We start from the raw sequence: 20,568 nt of genomic DNA, 5'->3' as shown, positions 1-20,568 counted from the left end.
TCTGGCTAAGATACATTGCAGACATGCATGACTTGAGGACCAATCACCCTATATTTGTGTATATAAGTTGTACTTGTTCTTACTCCTTTCGGATGTGCTTAGAATTATTTCTTTATCTTTTTTTTCTCTTTTTTCCATTTGCTATATCTAAATGTATTTTTCTTTGTGATTAGAAAATGCAAGGAATGTTTTTATTTATTTGTTGTTATTGGCATATTCAAAATAACCATGAAACAAAACAAACAAACAATGTTTATTGACCATCTTACACATCATGACATGTGTAAACATGTTTAAGATGGTTACACAAACATCCACATGTCACAGTTAAAAGACACCAATAGAAATAACTCTGATTTAGTATCTGACTGACTGCCTGGACTGTACAATATTTTTTTACCCCTATGGTTATGTATTTCAATGGGATGATAGAAAGAAATTACATGATAACTTGAACCATCATTGGATTCCTTGACCCTGAACATGTAGGTTTGACCATTAAAATCTATGTTTAATATTATTTAGAAGCCAAGCTATTAAAAAACATACATTTTACAGTGGCCATTTTGTAAATTCCAATATGGCCACAATTTTAATGAGTGGTATAAAAACAAGATTATTTTTAGGAACAGCTGGAATATGAATTGATAATGATAAATTATTTTTTATTACACAGATATTGCAAGAGAATAACCAGACCAGGTCATTGTGGACCCAGTCATGCATCTAAAGGGTTAATGTTGACATTTTTTTGCTTTATAACTACCACCATTGGATTCCTAGATGCTGAAAATGTAGGTTTAGCAGTTAAAATCAATGTTCCAGCTTATTTATATGCAGAGATATTACAAAACGTACATTTTGCGGTGGCCATTTTGTAAATTCCAATATGGCCGCCATACACATCTGGGCAACATTGGTTTTCTGATTCCTTACACCTTTATACCTTATACCTTTCCAAAAATGTATAGGTTTACAACTCTCCAAAAATTGGATACTGACTATAGCATGCATCAATGTTGTATGCTAGATCGAAAGGTGTGAGTGAAGCCAAAGGCCTGACTCACATCTTCGCATCTAGCATACAACATTGAGGCATGCTAGATGCATGCTAGATGTAAATAAAGGGTAAGTGTCAATGCATCTCCAATGGGAGTCACATGGTTTGACACAACATTTTTGTTGTACGGCTTTCGGCTGTGTTTCGACTGCCCCCCTACAACAAAAATGTTGTGTCAAACCATCCATTGGAAATGAATTGAGAGCTTGCATCAGTCAATACTTCTCATACAACAAGCATACATCAATCTGTTGCGAATGTGTGAGTGAGTCAGGCCTAAGCCTGCAGCCCATAGAAGTGGAGCACAAGCCAGCTGGTCTGTCTGTACTGTAGCAACAATCAGGGGATGCTTTTAAATGTTGTATGTCATTGCTGCTCATCAAAGTATTTAAATGAATTTGTAATACAACTGTTTTATGAAAATTCCTTATTTGCACCAAATGAATATTCATATTTGTATTCTACCTGTCCTGCCTGTTAATCATGATTGCAGGGTTACATAGGCTAGAAAAAATATATTTTGGGTGCTTCCTACCAAACAAATGTATTTAATTTGAACACAACATTATTTTTGAAAATAAACTGGATTCTCAAATATGACTAGAGTAACTGCTCGCTCACAATATGACACATCTGCTATTTTCTTTGGAAAATATTTTAGACATTTTAACAGCACAAATCTTGTTTGGGTCCCTGGGCATAAATGTTTTCATATGGCGGTCCTGTCCACAGACAAATTAACCTACTTGACAATACAACACTGATTTAAACAACTTTAGGAAACAAGCGCAAAAGGTTTACATATGAGTCTTGTGTGCACTGCACTTAGCACGTTCTTTGGATGGTATACCCACATTTTAATCAATCAATCCTCAGTGGCCATGGTAGTCTACCATACCTTTGATTGTGGCGCCATCTGGTGATAGCAACTCGCTATCGCAGCTAATACGCAAACCTCTTTTGATCCTCTATACTTTCCGTAGTTACATGAAAGACAGCCAAACTTACTGGTGTTGTTGTGTTTTCATCCACCTCTCGTTGTGGTTTCTGGTTTTTATTCTTATTAAATGCTGTCTTACATCGCATTATGGCCAGTCTGCAGTTTCCATATATAGGCAGAGATTGCCTTATCCACATTTTTACTTTCTTAAATGTGGACGACCTGTCCAACGTGTCCAGCGTTTGTAAGGTAAGGTGGAACATACATGCTGCCTGGAGGCTAACAAAATAGCTCTATGACATTCACATAAAGAACGATATTATACAGTTGACGAGTGACACATTATAGCGCGGGTTAGCTCTGGTCAATATAGCCTCGAGATCAAAAACATATTGGAGAGATGGTGCGAGAGCAGCATAAGTAACATAAAGAACAAGAATTGATGACAGTCATAATTACCAGCTGAGTTATTATATCTGCATACTTGTGCTGTGTGTGTGTGTGTGTGTGTGTGTGTGTGTGGAAACACAACATGTCCATGTGACTCTGTAAAGGTGACTTCAGACCAAACAAACTTCTTCAGACTAGTCAAATAAGACTATCACGCTGCCATCTACTTTGTCTCAGTTTAATTATGACGAAGTTGTGATAACATTCGAAAATACAATTAGGCTCTATTCACCTTTTTCATATGGCCCATAAGTCTTTGCATTTGTGTGTGCATACTGCATAAGTGAATCTTTCTCTTGCTGTGTTGCCAGTTTTGCAAGAGAAACAAGTGACCAGGTCTATGAAAACAACCACAAATGCAAATACCCAGCTAGCAAGTCATGGCGCGCCGCCTGCGGGAGGCGGTCGCCGCGCGCCGCCGATCGTGTCCTCCGCCGGGCGCGTCGCACGATGTGGCCGCGTCGTTCTTGATCAGCGTGTGCCGTGCGCGCCGACGCGCGTGTAGCCGGCGCCCCGCTTCTCTGCCGCGACTCGAACGTCAGCTACCGAAGGCAGCAGCAGGACAGCGTGGAGCTGTCTTATGACACCCCCCCCCCCTCCCATATTGCGACGCCGCACCCCTCCTCCCCCATGCTCACCTCCCTCCCACATATTTATAGAAACATAATAAAGCAGCAAATGTATACTTAATTTTGTTTCTTTATTAGGAAAAAAAAGGTTACAATGAAATAATTTAGGCACATAGAAAAAATATGTAAACAACCAAGTTTAGAATACAAGAAAACAGTCATACCATTCAAACACTTTAACCATCATTGTTGGCTCACGAGCTTGTAGATTTGCTATTTTTGAAAAATCGTGAAAATGTGGCCCAAACACAGTGAACGTTTTAACTAAAAACTGCAAGGATTTAGAAGACATTTTGTGGAATCAGTTCTCAAGTTTAATTTCTATAAAACACCAAGTCTATTCTGTGTGGAGTTAGTTATGTAGCGTAGGCCCAGTAATGTTGCAAAAACAGTTACACAGCAATAAACAGAACACACAATCGAGATTCACCTTTTGAGCAAGAAATAGTGCAGCATACATTCAAGAGTCCATTTGGAAAACCCTATAGCGGTGGGTTTGAACCCTTTTCATGCCAAAGTTATTCAGCATTTGAGCCACGGACCACCGTTTGATGAGCTGCCTGCCATGCCTGTCCGTTTCCTTCCTTTATGAAGCCTGACTGGTGGTGGCCGCCAGCAGAAGTTCCAAAATGCACCCTGTCCAACGTCTCCGGCTCTCAGACCCCAGGTCCCTGTCACTGAAGTCCAAGATCCAGTGGTTTTAGCCACTTTAACCATTATTTCAAAAGCTGTAAGCTGTTGAAAACGAGTTTGCTCATTTTGAAACATCGTGAAAATGTGGCACAAATCTGTAAATATATATTCTTTTGCTGCAAACGTTTTAACTAAAATCTGTGAGGATTTAGAAGACATATCAGTTCTCAAGTTTAAGTGCTTAAGTCTTTAAAACACCAATTCTCTTCTGAGTGGAGTCAGGAGTTTCTGAGCGTAGCAATGTGTGTATGTCCCCGTGTCTGTATGTCCGAGCACGGAAAGCTGGGTGCGTTCCTTGAGGTCTGGATGTTGCATATAGTAGAGGGTCAGGGAAACCCGACTGGTGGTAGAGCAGAGGTTGCATTTGAAGTCGATAGGTCTTCCTCCAGCGAAAGCTCGTCTGAAATCACAGAATTAATTAAATAAATTATTTTCACCTTAATCATTTCTCTGGCTTGTGATCCATGACTTAACAGTTGCCCTGTGGGTAAAACCCAGCCATTTTCTAATTTCTATTCCTGTGCTAAAATGTGACATGTGACAAAATGTGAAAATGTTCTTACCATTATTATTATCCATCACCATCATCTCCACGTGACCTCCTCATCTGTAATTTGAACAAAATCAAATACAAAATTGATATGGATTGCATTTGTATAGGGCTCACAACACGTGAGCTTGTAGATCGACTATTTTAAACATTATTTTAAAAGCTGTTAGCTGTTGAAAAATAGCAGATCTACAAGCTCATCTCCCTTCTACACCTCAGTCATTTAAAATGTCATGATGGTAACAAATTAACAATGGTACACATTTCAAACTTGAGGCAAGAGAGCTTGTAGATCGGCTATTTTCAGCAGGATCCAAAGGCCAATATATACAGACGTTACACAAAATATATGGCTTAACCTTGTTATGTAGCTGCTGTTGTTGTTGTTGCCATGATGTAACTGGAGTAGAAACCAGGTCAGGGTGGTAGAGAACGCAGGGTTCCAGTCCTGAGAAGTTTAGACAAAGACAAAGATACAAAATTGAAATTTGTTTTCAGTAAAAAACGTTCAGTTGTTTCAAAAAGTAATTACTTAATTCAGTGGTTCCCACCAAATAACTGTTCAGACAGAGCAGAGACAGGGCAGTTTAATAAAGATTCAAATTAGCATTGATATTTAAGTCCACAGTCATCACAGTAGGCCTATACTTACTTTAGAAAATGCGTTTCATGGTGCAAGTTCAGGAACAAAGAATGACAAAAAATGTGATTTACAGCAAAAATGCTGTTTATGTAGCCTATACACAAGCAACGTATCAAATCTTATCCAATTCGAATAATTGTGGACTTTTATCAACATAAGAAGACGTTAGAAAAGAACATCATGATACATTATTATTGTTCGCTACTAAACCATTTTACTTCTGATGCTAGCTAGCTAGCTATAGCTACCGGATCGGATACACCGGTAATCTATTCCCTCTGCTAGCGTTAGGAAACGAAACGATTCTAACACGTGCAATTACACGACACACAGTATATATCAGATATAAAAATACACTGACCTTTCAACTGAATTTCTCCGGAGAAAAACTGTGTATAACTAATATAAGCATTTGTTGGGCAGTCGCACCGTCTTCTGCCTCCACCTTAGCGTCGAGTCAACAAAAACAACAACACTGCAATGCATGCCGGGTGAAGCCTTGGTCCCAGGCTTCACCATAGAGAGGGGGGGGCTTCACGGGTGAATTTGCTGCACGACCACAGTAAAGTGTTACAACTTACAATTACTATAGTCTGCAGGTACATATGACTATTAATACAAATTAAAACGAAATATAGCTGCAAGAAGAAGTAGAAGAAGAATCCACTTATTTATATTCAATAATAGTTAAAAAAAAAAAAAAACATAATAATCCTACAAAATATAATATTATTATTATTGATTTATTTTATACATAAGATGCACATCCTTGTCTGAGAGAGAGAGAGAGAGAGAGAGAGAGAGAGAGAGAGAGAGAGAGAGAGAGAGAGCGCAAAAGAAAGAGAGAAGAGAGGAAGAGAGGGGCGGGGGGGGCAAGCCTCAGGACAGCGCCACGAGGGCTGTAAATGCACACTGTTGCGCAGAGGAATGAAAATCTAACTAAGGCGTGACCGTTTGTCGCGGGGACAGCGGGGGGAAGTCCAAGCCAGCCCGGGCGTGCTACGCTGTGAAGGCGACAGCGGGAGGCGGTAGCTAGCGGGGAAATGTTAGCTGGGTAGTTGATCTACAAGCTTACAGTGACACATTGTGAGGTTTTACATCTGTTATTTAAAAACACATTGAGAATAAATCGAAATATTTTGAATATCTTTAAACATTTCAATAAAAAAGGCACAAAATATGTTCAGATGTATGTCCGTGGACAATTACATAATTAATCTGGGGTTCCTTGATGTGAAGAAATGTGGAAGCAAGCATAAATAAGCAACTACTGTACACTTTAGAATCAATCCCCAAAAAAACATCAACCAGCAACTAACAATTATTGATTTGCAAGTGGCTTTACAGAAAAAAAGAACAAGTCAACGGTTGCTTATAATAAGCAGACATGGCAACGCGGTCTGAAGGAAGCAATGCACACACACAAGGATACAATTCTGTATTCCTGTGCCCCCTCACTTGATGTGGCAGTGTCAAATTTGGTCTCATTGCAGCTTGAACTGCTAAATAGCAAACTGCTACTAAATGGCCACAAAACCAAGGCCATGCTATTTTCTCCAAATAGCCTACTCAATGTCCCCTCAAATATCACCACTCTGGATGGAGTATCCATCGAATGGGTTGAGTTGTATACATATCTTGGGATTTGGTTGGACAACAAGTTAAACTTCAAACACCACATTGACGCCTTGGCAAAAAAGCTTAAGTTCACGCTGAGTTTCTTCTACAGAATGAAGTCCTGCCTAGTGAGCTTTAACACTAGAAGGTCTGAAATAAAATCAGCTAAATTTGCATGTGCTTAAATTCACTCACTAGGCCATGGGCAAACTTCCCATAAACTGCTCCTGCTTTGACGTATAGCAAATATCTGCTTACTTTTTAGTCTACTAGCAATTTCCTTTGCTTAATTTGTAAATGTATTAGTCCAAGTTGGTCGCGTTACTAAACGTTCCTGTTCTCCCTTTGAGCTTCTTCGGTAGTGGGTACTGTATTTTTGAGCATTGTATGTCTGTCCTGTTTTTTGTTGTGTATTTTGTTTTGTTACTGGCAGAGCTGTGTCACTTATTTTGCCTCGTCTTGGCCAGTTCACACTTGTAAAAGAGACTTCAGTCTCAATGTGTTTTTTACTGGTTGAATAAATAAAAAAGGAGCCCCAGTACCTTGGCGGGGAAAAACATGGATGCAGCCTGTTCAATGCTGTGTGAAGTCGGAGCAGACTAGTGGCCTCCCACCACTCGGGAGGGCTGACCATTTGAACTTATTACTGGTCTGTGCCTAAATATATATATATTTTAACTGGACATCCTTAGGGGTCTTTGATAGATAATATGCATCATTATTTTTAAATTGGAAATTTAATTTGGAAATTCCCTTTGCTTCCCACCCTTTAAAACTGTCAGATTGCAACAGTCTGGCATTTGTGTATCAGGGCAAACCACCAGTCTGCCAACAAAACAAAAACACATTGCAAAAAGCAGCCTGCAGTGCTGGTTTGCAGTGTGTTTCCAGTTCTGTTTAATATTAGTGACTTTGGGCTAGTTTTCCTGTAACATAATAGCTTAATATTAATAGTTGTGCGTTGCTTTAGTTTGGGCTGCACTTATACCACTCATTTTCAACATTTTTCTATGGAGTTGTGTGCACTGGAAATAATTAAAAGTCCCCCACCCCCCCATTCTGTGTTGCCTAGAACTGGAGGTCTGAAAAAAACAGTAACATTTTTTTATTAAATTTTTTTATTACATTTTTATCCCACGATTTTGTAACCCAGTATTCTTTTCACCCAGTGCCAATTATCTAATGTAATCCTTGGCGCTACACTTCCTCTGCCAACCTCTGGGGGGGGGCAGCGGACTGACCTCATGCCGCCTTCTATGCATGAGTCCAAGCTGCTTCTTTTCACCTGACAGAGGGGAATTTTTGTGATGTCACTGAGATGTACTTCATCATAATGTTACTGATTTTTGATGAGTGGAATCCCTAGCCGCAATTTGCAACTCTAGATTTTTTTACAATGGGCTGAATCTAGAGTTGCAACAACCTCCATCCACTTCCTATTCATCTTTTTTGGTTTGTGATTAAATGACGTTAAACTCACCAACATTGCAGCTGCAGTCCAAGCTTGAATTATCCTCTTTCAATCTGCCGAGCTTGTTTTTCATAAAAATTCCCCGTAGACATGTTATGAGTTACTTTCTGTCCAAAATATTCCACAAGTATTATTCCGAGCCGTCATTTTGTATTTTTTCAAGTGCCGTAAAACAAGACGTGAGGGGAAGCGCTTGTTTAATAGAATCTTACCTGCGCAGGTAAGACACCCAAAGAAGAGGCAGACACAGCGCGACGCCCCGTCACGCACAGCCTTCTATTAAACAAGCGTCATCTCCAGTATGTATATTGTTTATCTCTGAGAATGGCTGTTTCGATAGTTCTTTTATGGAACTTTATGTGACTGCATTTCATGTTTGTGATTTCAGGATTGGCTCGAAGCTGCACAGACCCCTTTGTTATGGAGGTGAGTTTTATCTTTAGGGCACCTCTAGGCTGCTGATGCAACCTGACAGCGTGTCACAGGTTCAATTCTCGATCCCGACGACCTTTGCTGGAGTGTAACTCCCAATTTCTCCCACTCATAGTGAGTTTACCATCGTCGACTCTAATGCAATCGGATAAGAGTTTTTTGTGGATGTACTGTACAGTATGTGCTGTCGAGGCCAGAAAGTTGTTTCTTTTTTACACTCATAGGCGTTACTGCATAACTTCCGGGTATGATGATGATGTCACGTGCATACCCTCTATTAAGGCAGAAAAATCTTAGAAAATGAATCCCTGAAAAAAGTGTCAAAATGATAAATGTATGAACTTGAATACTGTATGTGATTTCTTCAGGGAGGGGTGTCTAACAAGTGTTGTTTTTGGCAGCAAGCCACAACGCTGTGAGCTTGTAGATCGGCTATTTTCAGTATGCAACCATTTGTAAAATGACTTAAACTGGACGAAATAAATTTGTCATAGTTTGTCGACGAAAACAACAATTGTCTCTAACATCTATGTGATGTCTTCAGGGGGCTGTGTGTCCGGCGCTGGGGGGTCTCCAACATGGCCGCGGTGGACAGCGAACAGGCGAGGGACGTGTGGAAGACGCACTGCCTGTGTCGCATCCGCCTGGAAAGCAAGATGGCGAGAGGCAGCGAGCACGACTACACCCACAAAACCCTGATCGGTCACACGGGTATATACCCTGTTCGCTAACACTTGATATGGATCCCATGTAGTACATACTAATAATTGTCCCGATTGGATCGGGTGATCGGAAATCGGCTCCCATCACATGCTTTTCAAAAGATCGGAATCGGGGAGAAAAGATCAGTTTTGTCTAGTGTAAATCTCAAAGAAAGATGAGCCAATGAGATTTTGTAAAAACTAGTTGTTTTCCTTTTGGTCCCAGTCAGAGGCGTGAAAGAGACCTATGATGAAAACAATGGAAATGCAACCACCGCTATGCATGATGGCATAGGTGTCTGTAGTACTCTCTCTGAATGAGAGAGATACTCTTTTTAAGAGTTTTAACTTGACTTCAGTTCTATAAGCTGTAGAACATTGTGCCTTTCAATAATTGAAAGGCAACACAACAGACTAGACTAGAGTGACATACATTAGGATATTTGCTATTGTGATATGGCATAAGTGTTATATAAAAATATAAAGATTGGATCGGGAAAGATTTGCATCGGTATGTCTCGCAATCAAATGATCGGAATCGGATCGAGAGCAAGAAAACGTGATCGGGACATCCCTACTAATAATGCTTTATAATAATGATCATAACACATTATAAAGCGTGCATTATGGACATTGGATGCATAGCAAGTGCTATACCCACTGTTCATATCAAGTCTCTTTCTATGATTTTTTTTCTCTACACTACAGGACTGATGGTGCTTTTTATTTTATTTGTTTTTATAAGTGGATTTTAATAATGTAGTATTTTAGTATTCCTTTTTACTAGTAGATTGGAAGGCAGTGAAACACATTATGTACAATTCCGTTAACGTATGTATCTGCTGAATGACGTAGCAGGCCTGTCGCCACAGGGGTGCCAGAGGGGCCTCGGTTGCAAATTCTGCCCCCTCCGTTTAAGTGTTATGAAGTGTTTTAGTGAATATAAATGAGATGTGCCCCCTCGCCGTTTTCAACTGTCCCCTGAAGGCCTATTCATAGTCTGGATTTTCGGTGGTGAGGTGACCACCGCTCCGGTGGTGAGCTGACCACCGGAGCTGAAATAACGTTGAGCGGTGGCGAGTAAAAACAGAGAGAAGGGCTGGAGCGGTGGCGGTGGTTTGCTCTTCACCGAGGCTCGTGACGTCATGTTGTAGTTCGGTGGTCACCCCACCACCGAAAATACAGACTATGTATGAGCCTTCAGTCATTTCATCCTGGAGCTGAGCCTGTGACAAAGAACAATATATATCAAGCTGCTGTGAAGCAGGAACCATTCAATTTCTTAAAAACAATTATAATTTTTCTTTTAACCCATTTAGGCATGACGTCAAAATAAAAATAAAAAATCTTCTAAATCCTTTACATTTTCTGAAATACCTATTTCTATATCAGTGGTGCTCAATATTTCATGTCAAGGACCCAACAAATGATATGTAATTGGCCACCGACCGCCAACTGAAAATATGTTGCATAGAAGCAAAGATTTGAGTTAAAAACGTTCGCTCTGAAATAATATATATTCAAAGAGTTACACCACATTTCACGATTTTTCTAAAATAGCAGACCTACAAGCTCATAGCTCTATGATCTGCTATTTTTCAACAGCTTAAGTGTAACACAATGCTTAAAACACCAAAAGGGGTTCCCGCCCAGAATGGTTTAAAGTCACGGCTCGATTACATTTACGCTTGTGTTCATTTATTTATTATGTAAAGAAAACCTGGTGACGCGCCCCTTTGCCGCTGTAACCTCATCTTTTATTTGTGGGATGTTTGCCACCATCAATTCAGAGTAGGTTGGTTTGGTGTACTTGAGGCGGCAGTGCCTCAGGGGTAGAGTGGCCGGATGGTAACCGCAAGGTTGCCAGTTCGAACCGGCGGGCTCCCCCAGAGTCAGTGTCCTTTAGCAAGACACTTTAACCGCAAATTGTGCTGTTAGGTGCCTTGCATGGTTTCCCCCCCCTACGGTGTATGGATGTGTGCGCGAATGGGTGAATGTAATGCACAATAAAGTGCCTTGGATAAAGGCGCTATATAAATGCACCATATACCTCCAGAGAACAGCCCCAACACTGTCTGTCTGTCTGTCTACCATCCAGGCAGAGTGGTTGGTTTGGTGTACCTCCAGAAGAACAGCCCCACCACTGCGGACCCTTGGAGTTTCAGGAGCACCTTCTGCACTGCCTCCACTGACGGGACAGTTCGAGCTTGGGATGTCAAAGATGTTAGTAAACATAACGTTACATTTCATACGGTAGCTTTCCACTGGCACCAGAAAAAAGAGTTAAATAGGGTATATAGAAAGAATGCATGCTAAATTATGTTTTTGTACTAAAAGTAAAACACAACCAGTAATGACATAATGTCAACAGCTTACCATTATTGCTTCTTTTTTTTTTTTTTTTTTTTTTGTCAAAAATGCGTAGTTCATGATGTATTGTGGACATTAAAGTGAACTGAATGTGCTTTTGTTTAGGGAGTGGAGTTGTGGTGCAGTCCCGTGCAGAGTCCCCTAACAAGCATCGTCAGTGTCATGGAGCATGGACTAGTGTTCACATCCGACTCCTCCGGGCTCATCAAGAGCTGGCACGCTCACACTGGACAGGAGATGGCGTCCTACCCCACTGCATCGACACACTGCACATTACTACTGTACACCATTAACAACAGCCACTTTATCTCGGCAAGTTGCCAACCACTTCCTCGGATCTTTGCTTACGTTAGCTTTTATTTAGTTCTCGGGTTTCTATTCTAAAATGTAATAATGAAATATAAATCAATTTGAGGCGTTGCAATTGTAATAAGCAAAATTAATCTGCCTTTAATCGCATATCAATATATGACCTGGGAAGTTTTTATTTATTTAAAACTGATTTCGGTATACGAGTGAATCAATGAGTGAGTTTTTTTTTTTAATAAAAATGTCCCATCCACTGGACCAAGCAAAGCTAGATCTGATCGGCTGATGTACATATGATGTACGACTATGTGTCCAGTGAGAGAGGTTATGTGATGCAAAAACAAAGTTACTGTTTCTGTAATGAATTAATCAAAATTAATCAGTTAAAGTCCCAGCCCTGATAATAACACTAAGCACTTTCTTTGATTGAAATCGTTTTCAGGTGGGGACCGATTCAGGAACTGTGGAAACACTAACTGGTATAACTGGTCCTGTTTGGTCCAAACGGTCCAGTCTAGTGGTGTGTGAGCCCTTTGTCAAAGTCAATTTACTAGTACTCTCTCCTGACAAGAAATGGATCTTTGCTGGAACCAAAGGCAATCGTGATTCAAGTCCAAAGGTAATTGTAGTCTGTGTTTCCTGATTATGTAAGCGCTCTAATTCGCTCTCTAATTCTTGCACATACATTTAACTTTTAGACATACGACATGCGACACATCTGCTGCATAATTGCCAACTACCTATGCCGTCACAAAAGGGAAATGGCGGCCGATGTGCAGCACATTATTAGTCACATTGCTTATATACAGTACTGTAAAAGTTTACCTTTATTGTTACAAGCTTCTGTTGTGTGATGTGCCTGGCAGGTCTTCTGGACTGACAGCCTGACTAAGGAAGATCCTCTGTGCCAGAGTCTGCACAGAAGAATGCAGTCGATCATAGGGTGCCACGCAGCCGTCTTCATGCCCGACCATCCTGCTCGCCTGGCTGTTGTCTATAAAGACTACAACTACGGCCTCATTGTGCAGGATATCAGCATGAAACAATCCAAATCCAAGTCAGAGATTCAGGGTACGAATGATTTTCAACTCAACCATTATAGAGACTACATTATAGAGTCCACTATCAGTCTGTGAACCATTAAGCCTAATTTCAACCGAAAAATGTGTCCCATGGCATGACACATTTTTGTTCTTTCAGTAGCTAATCTGAAGTTACTTAAAACCACTGGTGATCAATGTTGGGTCTGGGCACACTGTAACACTGAGAGTGTCCATTTGGTCCCATGAGGATGTTCTGTGTAGATTGATGAATTGAATGCGGACCTCAATGGAAACAAGTCCTCAGGACCTTTTTGTGTTATCGTTTTAGCCTTTATTTTTTTTTAGCCTTTATGTCTGACTGTACATTGTACATGTTTACATTTCTGACTAATTATTCAATTGATCAATTGGGATCCCAGAGATAAAAATCACACCCGTGTGAAGTGAGTGGTTTCCGGCGAGCCGCCCGTCCGTAATGGTTGACAAATGACAGAGTTACCGTGTAGGGTTGCCCTCTACTGTACTGTAACACTCCAAATCATCATATATTCCGTTAATATGTGTGCTGTGCAACAGTGACACTTGGTTGTAAAAAACAACGCTATTTTCGTGCTCGGGACAGACCCAGCCAGCCAGGGACACACATAGCTGTCTATTGGCTATATTCAGACCTCAGCCATCTTGCCAGCAAGGTGATACTTCCCATTCATCCAAACAGAAAAGTCCTCTCTAATTATATTAAACAACGTCAGAATCACCAACATTGCAGCTGTATAGGGAAAGCTTGAATTATCCTCTTTCAATCTGCAAAGTGTTTGTTGAGTATGGAAGCGCTCGTTATCAGTAAAGCAACCTCCTGCTTCCTCCTGCATTATGTTCACATTCAAAACAGGTGGTATGCATGGGCTGTTGAGTGATAGTCAACAAGCACTTCCAAACTCCAGCACTTAGAAAAGAATAATCTGCAAGGAGTTTATTGACAGGAAGTAGCTCATTTTAACGAAAAGGCCTTGTGCACTCCTTCAAGGACAGGTGCGTCGGAGCCGGCAACCAAATGTGAATCATGGGAAGAAAAGGGTCCCGCACACTGTCTTTCACTTGTAGAGTAGTACCGGTAGTTTTATTAGATGACAAATCTAACATGAAAAGAAACATGACATTTCATCTCTGCGTTTTGTTGGCATCGAGGCAGTTCCTCTGCCACCTCCTTTTAAAGAGACGTGAGGCTTTCTGGACCCCCCATCTAAATACTCTAGACCCTAAAGGTTTAAATGACGAATTATTATTGAATGTGATGCTGTGATATTTATCTCCTTTGTGATACTGTTTGCTATGCTGTTTTTTCCTGTTTATTTCTTCTTACTCAACAGCCCAAATTATTTCTATTGACCGCTCCTGATGTCCCCCTATAGGCCAGACCCAGATACCCACTTGGTCTATAGGCCTATATAGACAACCAGTAGTGTCTATAATAGACTGAATATTCTGTTATTGACTGCTGCAAATGTATTTGTGTCATAGTTTTTACTATGGATGTATAAGATACTATACCTTTGCCACCTTTATGGGTGGTTCCCTCTCCATGGTAACAGAAGGAAGTAGCTCATAAAATGTCTACAGTGGATTTTTATGAAACAAACACTTTGCAGATTGAAAGAGGTGATTTTGACGTTGTTTAATATGATTAGATAGGACTTATCTGTTTAGATGAATGGGCTGTCTATGGGAAGTATCACTGGCAAGATGGCTGCAGTCTGAATATGGCCTAGGAGTGGTTGCACCACTCAAATAAGGTATCAAATGGGGATCCGTGCCCTAATGTCTATCAAATTGGGGGTCTTTGAAATTTGAACAGTTAAGAATCACTGCTTTTAATATTGTATGCATTTGAAAGCACACCTTGCTTTTCATTTTGAACCTTCCCAATTGTAGTGAAGAAGCTGAGGAACTCTAGCCTGTGGTTGAACAACAAAGTACACAACATCTTGCTGGAGGCCAAGGACAGCGACACACTAGTGCTGTCAGATGGCGAAGAGTTCCAGGTCCATTTTAAGGGGATGTGCACCAAATTCCGTCACAGAGACATTTTGTCCATGTCTGTGGTAGGCTCTTCTGTTATTGTGTAATATTATATTGTTGGTGCCTGTCTGGCAGAAACCTGGTACTGTACCTCAATGGCATGGAAATAGCTGATCGACAATACTTAAGGCTCATTCATAGTCTGGATTTTCGGTGGTGAGGTGGACCACAGAAGGGCTGGAGCGGTGGCGGTGGTATGCTCTTCACCGCGGCTCGTGACATCATGTATACCCTGTGGGGTATATAAATGTCACCGTTTCTGAATAAGTAATTTTTTTGTTTTTTAATGTTCGTGTTTTTATGTCATGTGAAAGCAGGGAATCATAGCTTCAGATTGACATATTGGTTGTTCAGTTTGGCCAACCAGTTTTGGAGATATGGCTTATAGACAGGGCTGCACACAACTTCTTTGGTCTAGTACTCAGGAGCACCTGGAGGAGTTACTTGGTGCTCCTAAAATGCGGCGACCCGTCTCGCCGGATGGATAAAAGAGGGATGCATGAATAACTTATAGCAAAACGAAAAAAAATCTAGAGTTGCAAATTGCAGCTATAGGTCCATGTGTATTCCAGCCAAATATGCATTATTCTAATACAAACTTCTTAATACTTCCTAAGGATAATATGAGCATCAAAGCAATATTTAGATACTTTTTTTTATTTAAATAGCCAATCTACTAGCTCACAACGTGTTGCGGAGGCGACACGTTGTGAGCTTGCAGATCAGCTATTGCCTATTTGTTTAACATACGACACGTCGTACGGCGAAGCATACGTCAGGCTTCCCTTTTGTTTTTAGCCGAGGCGATGTACACACAGTCAACACAGTCAGACACACATGGCTCCTCGGTGCAAAATAAACAGTGTACACTACCCGACTTTACGATAATAAGGTACAGTATGTCAGGACACGCTGTTGTCATGTTGATAAGCTTCATATTGTGCAGCAGCAGTGCCAGTCCGTGAGACGGCATCGCACACGAGCAAGTTGCATCGCACACGAGCAACTTGCTCCAGCACCCGGAAAACAAGCAGTGAGCAGCATGGAATCCTCCCCATAGAGTGGATCCTCCCTCGTTTGACTAAGGACGTGCTGTGATTAGCCACAATGGCCAGTGCAAGACGTGCTGTGATTGGCCAGTAGTAGCTACTTTGAGTGGCAGTCAGTGGGAAATGCTCTCGCCACAGAATTTACTAGTATTCTGGCCATGATAATCATTCTGTGCGACCCCAGCTGTTGGTACGCAGAAGCGCTTCCCAGTGCTTGATTGACAGCGCATTATGAATTTTGACGGCACACTGGCGCACCGCTTATGTGCAGCCCTGCTTATAGAGTAATGTCTTGCGGAAAGAGCAAGTTGAGAAAACGGGCTTGAAACTTGAAAGGTTCACTTCTGTGAACTCTTTACATTACACCTAGCTACATGTTTAAGCATGTATTTCATATTTACTTGTCAATATAAGCTCTGACATTTATTTCAGACATGCTCTAGTACAGTATGTGAATTCATTTTGCATCCTCTCCTGAATAGTTAGTCTTGCCGCCATGACTGTCTCTGTATCAAAAAGAGTCACACATGTTTAACCAATACAAAGTATTAACAAGAGCTTCAAACAACTATTTTTTTACATGCAAGGTTTCTGCCCAACAGACGCTATTATACAATGCACTTAATTGTTGGTTTGTATTTACATGCAATTTGTGTTTTATAGGATCGCTTCCGTATGGTGGTGGCATCTCACGTCTACCTAAAGGTGTTCACATGGAAATGGGAAACTCATTTGAACGAGCAACCGCATGAACGATACCAATTAGGAGGTTCTCTGCATTTGTTCAGGTATGGAGGACCAGCGGTTCCCACACGTTTTAGCTGGATACCCAAAAGAGAAGTTGTATGTCTCCCTGGGAACCCGACCCAGTGGTTTAAGCACTGAATACGTCCCTTTTTGCGCACGCGCAGTTCGAGTATTTCCAGGTGGCCACCAAGGGTTCAGTCACTACGAAATCTGCATTGAGTTGTATTATTACAAACCTACCTTAACTCTTTTGCTAGCTGTTAGCATAAATCCCAGTTCCAGGTGCCACCATACGCGTTCACTTTAAGAGTCGGATTCCCCCCCCCACACACACTCGCTACACACACTTTAGTATCATTGGCACAAGCACACACTGTTTACCTTTCGTCAGAAGCTTTTACATGGCGGGAGCGTTGTGGTACAAAGGCACAGATTCAATCAGAAATGTGGATGGCAGAAGATCCACCAAGGACTGCTCTCCTGGATTACGATTTATGGACGTTTGAAAATCCTCCTTTCAACTGCTTTACACGGTTATTACATTTTCAATCCCATAGCTGGAGCAGTGCCGCGTTGCCATAGCAACCGGACCAAAGCTGCCGTGGGACTCAACCATTATATAGACGGAGTATATATATGGGCCGGGGTCTGTATATATACGGACCTGGGATATGACGTCCCCTAGCGGCGGGGTCATGGCGCAAAAATAATTAGAGATTACCTAGTACAGGATAGAGTATGAACTCATTGGCTGTATTGCACACATAAATACAGACTATGGCCCTATGGACTATGTGGTCACGGACGGACCACAGTGATAGAGAGAGACAGACAGGACAGGAGGAGCACCTGCAAAACAGCAGCGTGTGTGTGCCAATTTGTTATTTAATTATGGCTCAGGTTCAGGTTTTCGTTCACTAATATATCTTGTTGTATATTAAATTAAAAATACTTTAATAATTTAATATACAACTAACAACACACAGTGAAAGTTGCTTGCAAATTGCGATATGTGCGCGCGTGCGTGGCGTGCAGCAATAAGGGAAGCGAAGCGAGAGGAGAAACAGACAGCTTTATTTAATGTGTCATGTAGGTGCGTGCGTGCATGACAGCAAGGCAAGCGAGGTGAGAGGGAAACAGACAGGGTAGGCCTACAACTTTATTTAATTCATGCAGGTGTTCGTGCTTTATTTATTTAACAACACACCAGTTAGTTGGGCTTGCAAGTTGCGTGTGCGTGCTGTGCGTCTGTGCGTGTGTATGAGAGAGGGGGGTGAGGCGGGCAGCAGCAAGGCACGGGAGAAATTTATTTTTTCATGTTACCATGGTTTCAGGAAACGTATTGCCGTTTTCATGTCGCAAAAACGAGGGCGAGGCTTGATTTCATAGGGCGTGCCAGATAGATTTCAGCCGTCACATTTATTAACGTCAGAACGAAATTAAGGAAGAATCAGCTGTTTGCGATCACTTTATAAATGCCGTGGCGACGTGGGTGTACTACGAAACCTGCACTCGAATCTGTGGCAGATTTTACACTCGATTGATAAATGAGGGCCTATTCATCTTCTGTTAATGGCTTTATTTTCTGATTTTACATACAGTATACACATTTTCCCCAAAGTCATTAAAACATTGCCAAACGTACTGTGATTATTGAGTAAATGTTTCCAAAATATAATGATGTAATGAATAATGATGTTTGAATTTGGTTAGTAAATACATATTTTCTTTGCTGACTATTTTCAGTCAGACTTCTCAAATCAAGATGTGCTTTACGGGACTCCTTTTTTTTTTTTTACATTAATCAGCCATGTGCAGCCCTAACATAGGCCTACTTGTTTTGTGTCAGGGATGTGCACATATAGACATCAAAGGGGGCTTCACCCCCTGCCCTTTTACCCGTCTGTAAAACAACTGCCCTTTCCAGACCTTGAATGCAGCATTTACTATGGTGAAAGAAATGCCCCTCCTTTCCATGCCGCATTTAGGAGAATTGCTGAACTTGGAACACCGCATTTTGCGTCGAACAAATTTGTTTCGAAGTCCATGTCGTTACACCGCAATAAAGAGTGCTGGATTGCGACCCGAAAATAGCTGATCTACAAGCTCAACGCGTTGCAGCGTGACGCGTTGTGAGCTTGAAGATCTGCTATTTTCACTATTTTTGTCCAATAATTGCCCTCTTACGGGATTTCAGCCCCTACCTCTCTAACACTCTCCGCACGTCCCTGTTTTGTATCCATGTCAGGCACAACTGGGCCTTCACTCACGTGGTCTGTGACTACTCCAGCATTGTGGGCGCAGTACAATGCAACAGTGGGAAAGACGAGCTCGTGGCCTTCTCTTTCACCCCCTGAAGAGCAAAATGCACCTCATGAAAAACTATTTACACTGTCTGACCACTACAGTAGCTTTTGCTTCTGCTTGCACACACACACACACACACTGGTCTTTTTGGAGACAGCTTTGGTAGCTGCGTTGTCTGTTGGAACTGTGTTCTTTTCTAGGACTCGCTCTCTACAGTAATTTCTCAATGTCTTCCTCACAAAGATCATGGTTTATGTTCCTCTTTAGGAATTATTAAACAGTGAGATGTCCTATTTTTACAAAGAGAAAACTTTCTTATGACCACCTTGCTCTGACTTATGGTGCGTTACCAGCTTAAATCAACATTATAGAATAGGCTAAGAGAATGCTACCCTACTGATGAGACGGGCAGTGATATAATTAATCTTTGAACACTCAAACGTAATAACTGTTCTTTTATTATTTATTTTTTTGTAATACCTTATTTCTCAATATGTCAATGAACAGTGGGACAGAATGGAACAGCTATCTTTTTACATTTTTTACTAATATTTTCTACTTTTATACTATTTTCTTTTCTTTTAATTTTCAATTTCAAGTTTGCTTTTTTTCTGATTAATTTGTATTTTTGTTTGTAAAATGAGTGTTTACCTTCATAAATATTCTGTTGTTACACAGCTGTTTGTAATTGTTCAAACAAATAAAATTAAAAATATTAACTAGAAAGATGCATTTCTATGATCATGTGTAAGTCATTCGGAGGTGATTTATCACCCCAGAAAGTATGTTTTTGCAACAAACGGTTAATTCTATGGATGAAAATATAATTGCTTTTAGCTCTGTGTTAAACCACCGCCAAATCACCAAATTTGTGATTCAAATTTGGGGTGGTTTGGACATTACGTTTGTGGCGTTTATTACTTGCTTTTGACTACTATTCAAACGAGTATTACCCAACATGAATATTACCATACATGAATTGTCTGTGAGCTATGACACGACTACATTACTTGAACTACCTGACGCAGGTAGAGATATTTATTACACCAAAAAACTGCAATGTTTCAGTTTCACCCCAAGGGATCTCTGTGCACTTCACAACAATACACAGCAAAAAGAATAACACAATAATAAGCATAATATGATGTGTCAATAACGAGATAGGACACAGAGATAGGTAAAAATGTGTTAAGAATATACAATTAAAATAGCATAGGGTTTTAAAACCACGGGGCAGAGCACCTGGGGGAACTAGGGGGAACCATAATGCAGAGAAAAAAAGATAGGTTTTAAGATGTCTAGTGGTTGCAATGTCTCCGAATGCACTATGAAAAAGAAAAGAAAAATGATTCAGAAAAAAAGCAATCTTGGTAACATGATTAATGTGTGAATCAATAATGACCCCCAAGTTCTTAACTGTACTGTTACTTTCTACAGTCAGGTTGCCAAGTGCTTATGATTATTTCTGCCCACTAGAA

At 40.8% G+C, this 20,568-nt stretch overlaps 1 protein-coding gene across 1 annotated transcript; it reads left to right on the top strand.

The window, feature by feature from the left end:
• Window positions 1-2,073: 2,073 nt before the first annotated feature.
• Window positions 2,074-19,782, top strand: LOC308319183 (F-box/WD repeat-containing protein 12-like). The gene is made up of 10 exons (XM_080769098.1): window positions 2,074-2,249; window positions 8,442-8,479; window positions 9,030-9,196; window positions 11,285-11,409; window positions 11,662-11,868; window positions 12,308-12,484; window positions 12,732-12,936; window positions 14,841-15,010; window positions 16,700-16,824; window positions 19,032-19,782. Exons 1-10 carry the CDS (start codon window positions 2,148-2,150, stop codon window positions 19,138-19,140), a joined length of 1,425 nt encoding a protein of 474 aa, XP_080625224.1. The 5' UTR covers window positions 2,074-2,147; the 3' UTR covers window positions 19,141-19,782.
• Window positions 19,783-20,568: the final 786 nt, after the last annotated feature.

Source organism: Protomyctophum bolini, assembly GCF_963924005.1.
Source record: "Protomyctophum bolini genome assembly, chromosome: 7".
NCBI classification, from domain to species: Eukaryota; Metazoa; Chordata; class Actinopteri; order Myctophiformes; family Myctophidae; genus Protomyctophum; species Protomyctophum bolini.
The sequence above is the reverse complement of the archived record's forward strand: the minus strand, read 5'-3'. Positions and strand labels throughout refer to the sequence as shown.

Coding starts and splice junctions, on each gene's coding strand:
- LOC308319183 (XM_080769098.1), top strand. CDS start 2,148: ATGGCCAGTCTGCAGTTTCCATATATAGGCAGAGATTGCCTTATCCAC. Junction 8,480..9,029: donor CAGACCCCTTTGTTATGGAG/GTGAGTTTTATC, acceptor TGATGTCTTCAG/GGGGCTGTGTGTCCGGCGCT. Junction 15,011..16,699: donor ACATTTTGTCCATGTCTGTG/GTAGGCTCTTCT, acceptor TGTGTTTTATAG/GATCGCTTCCGTATGGTGGT.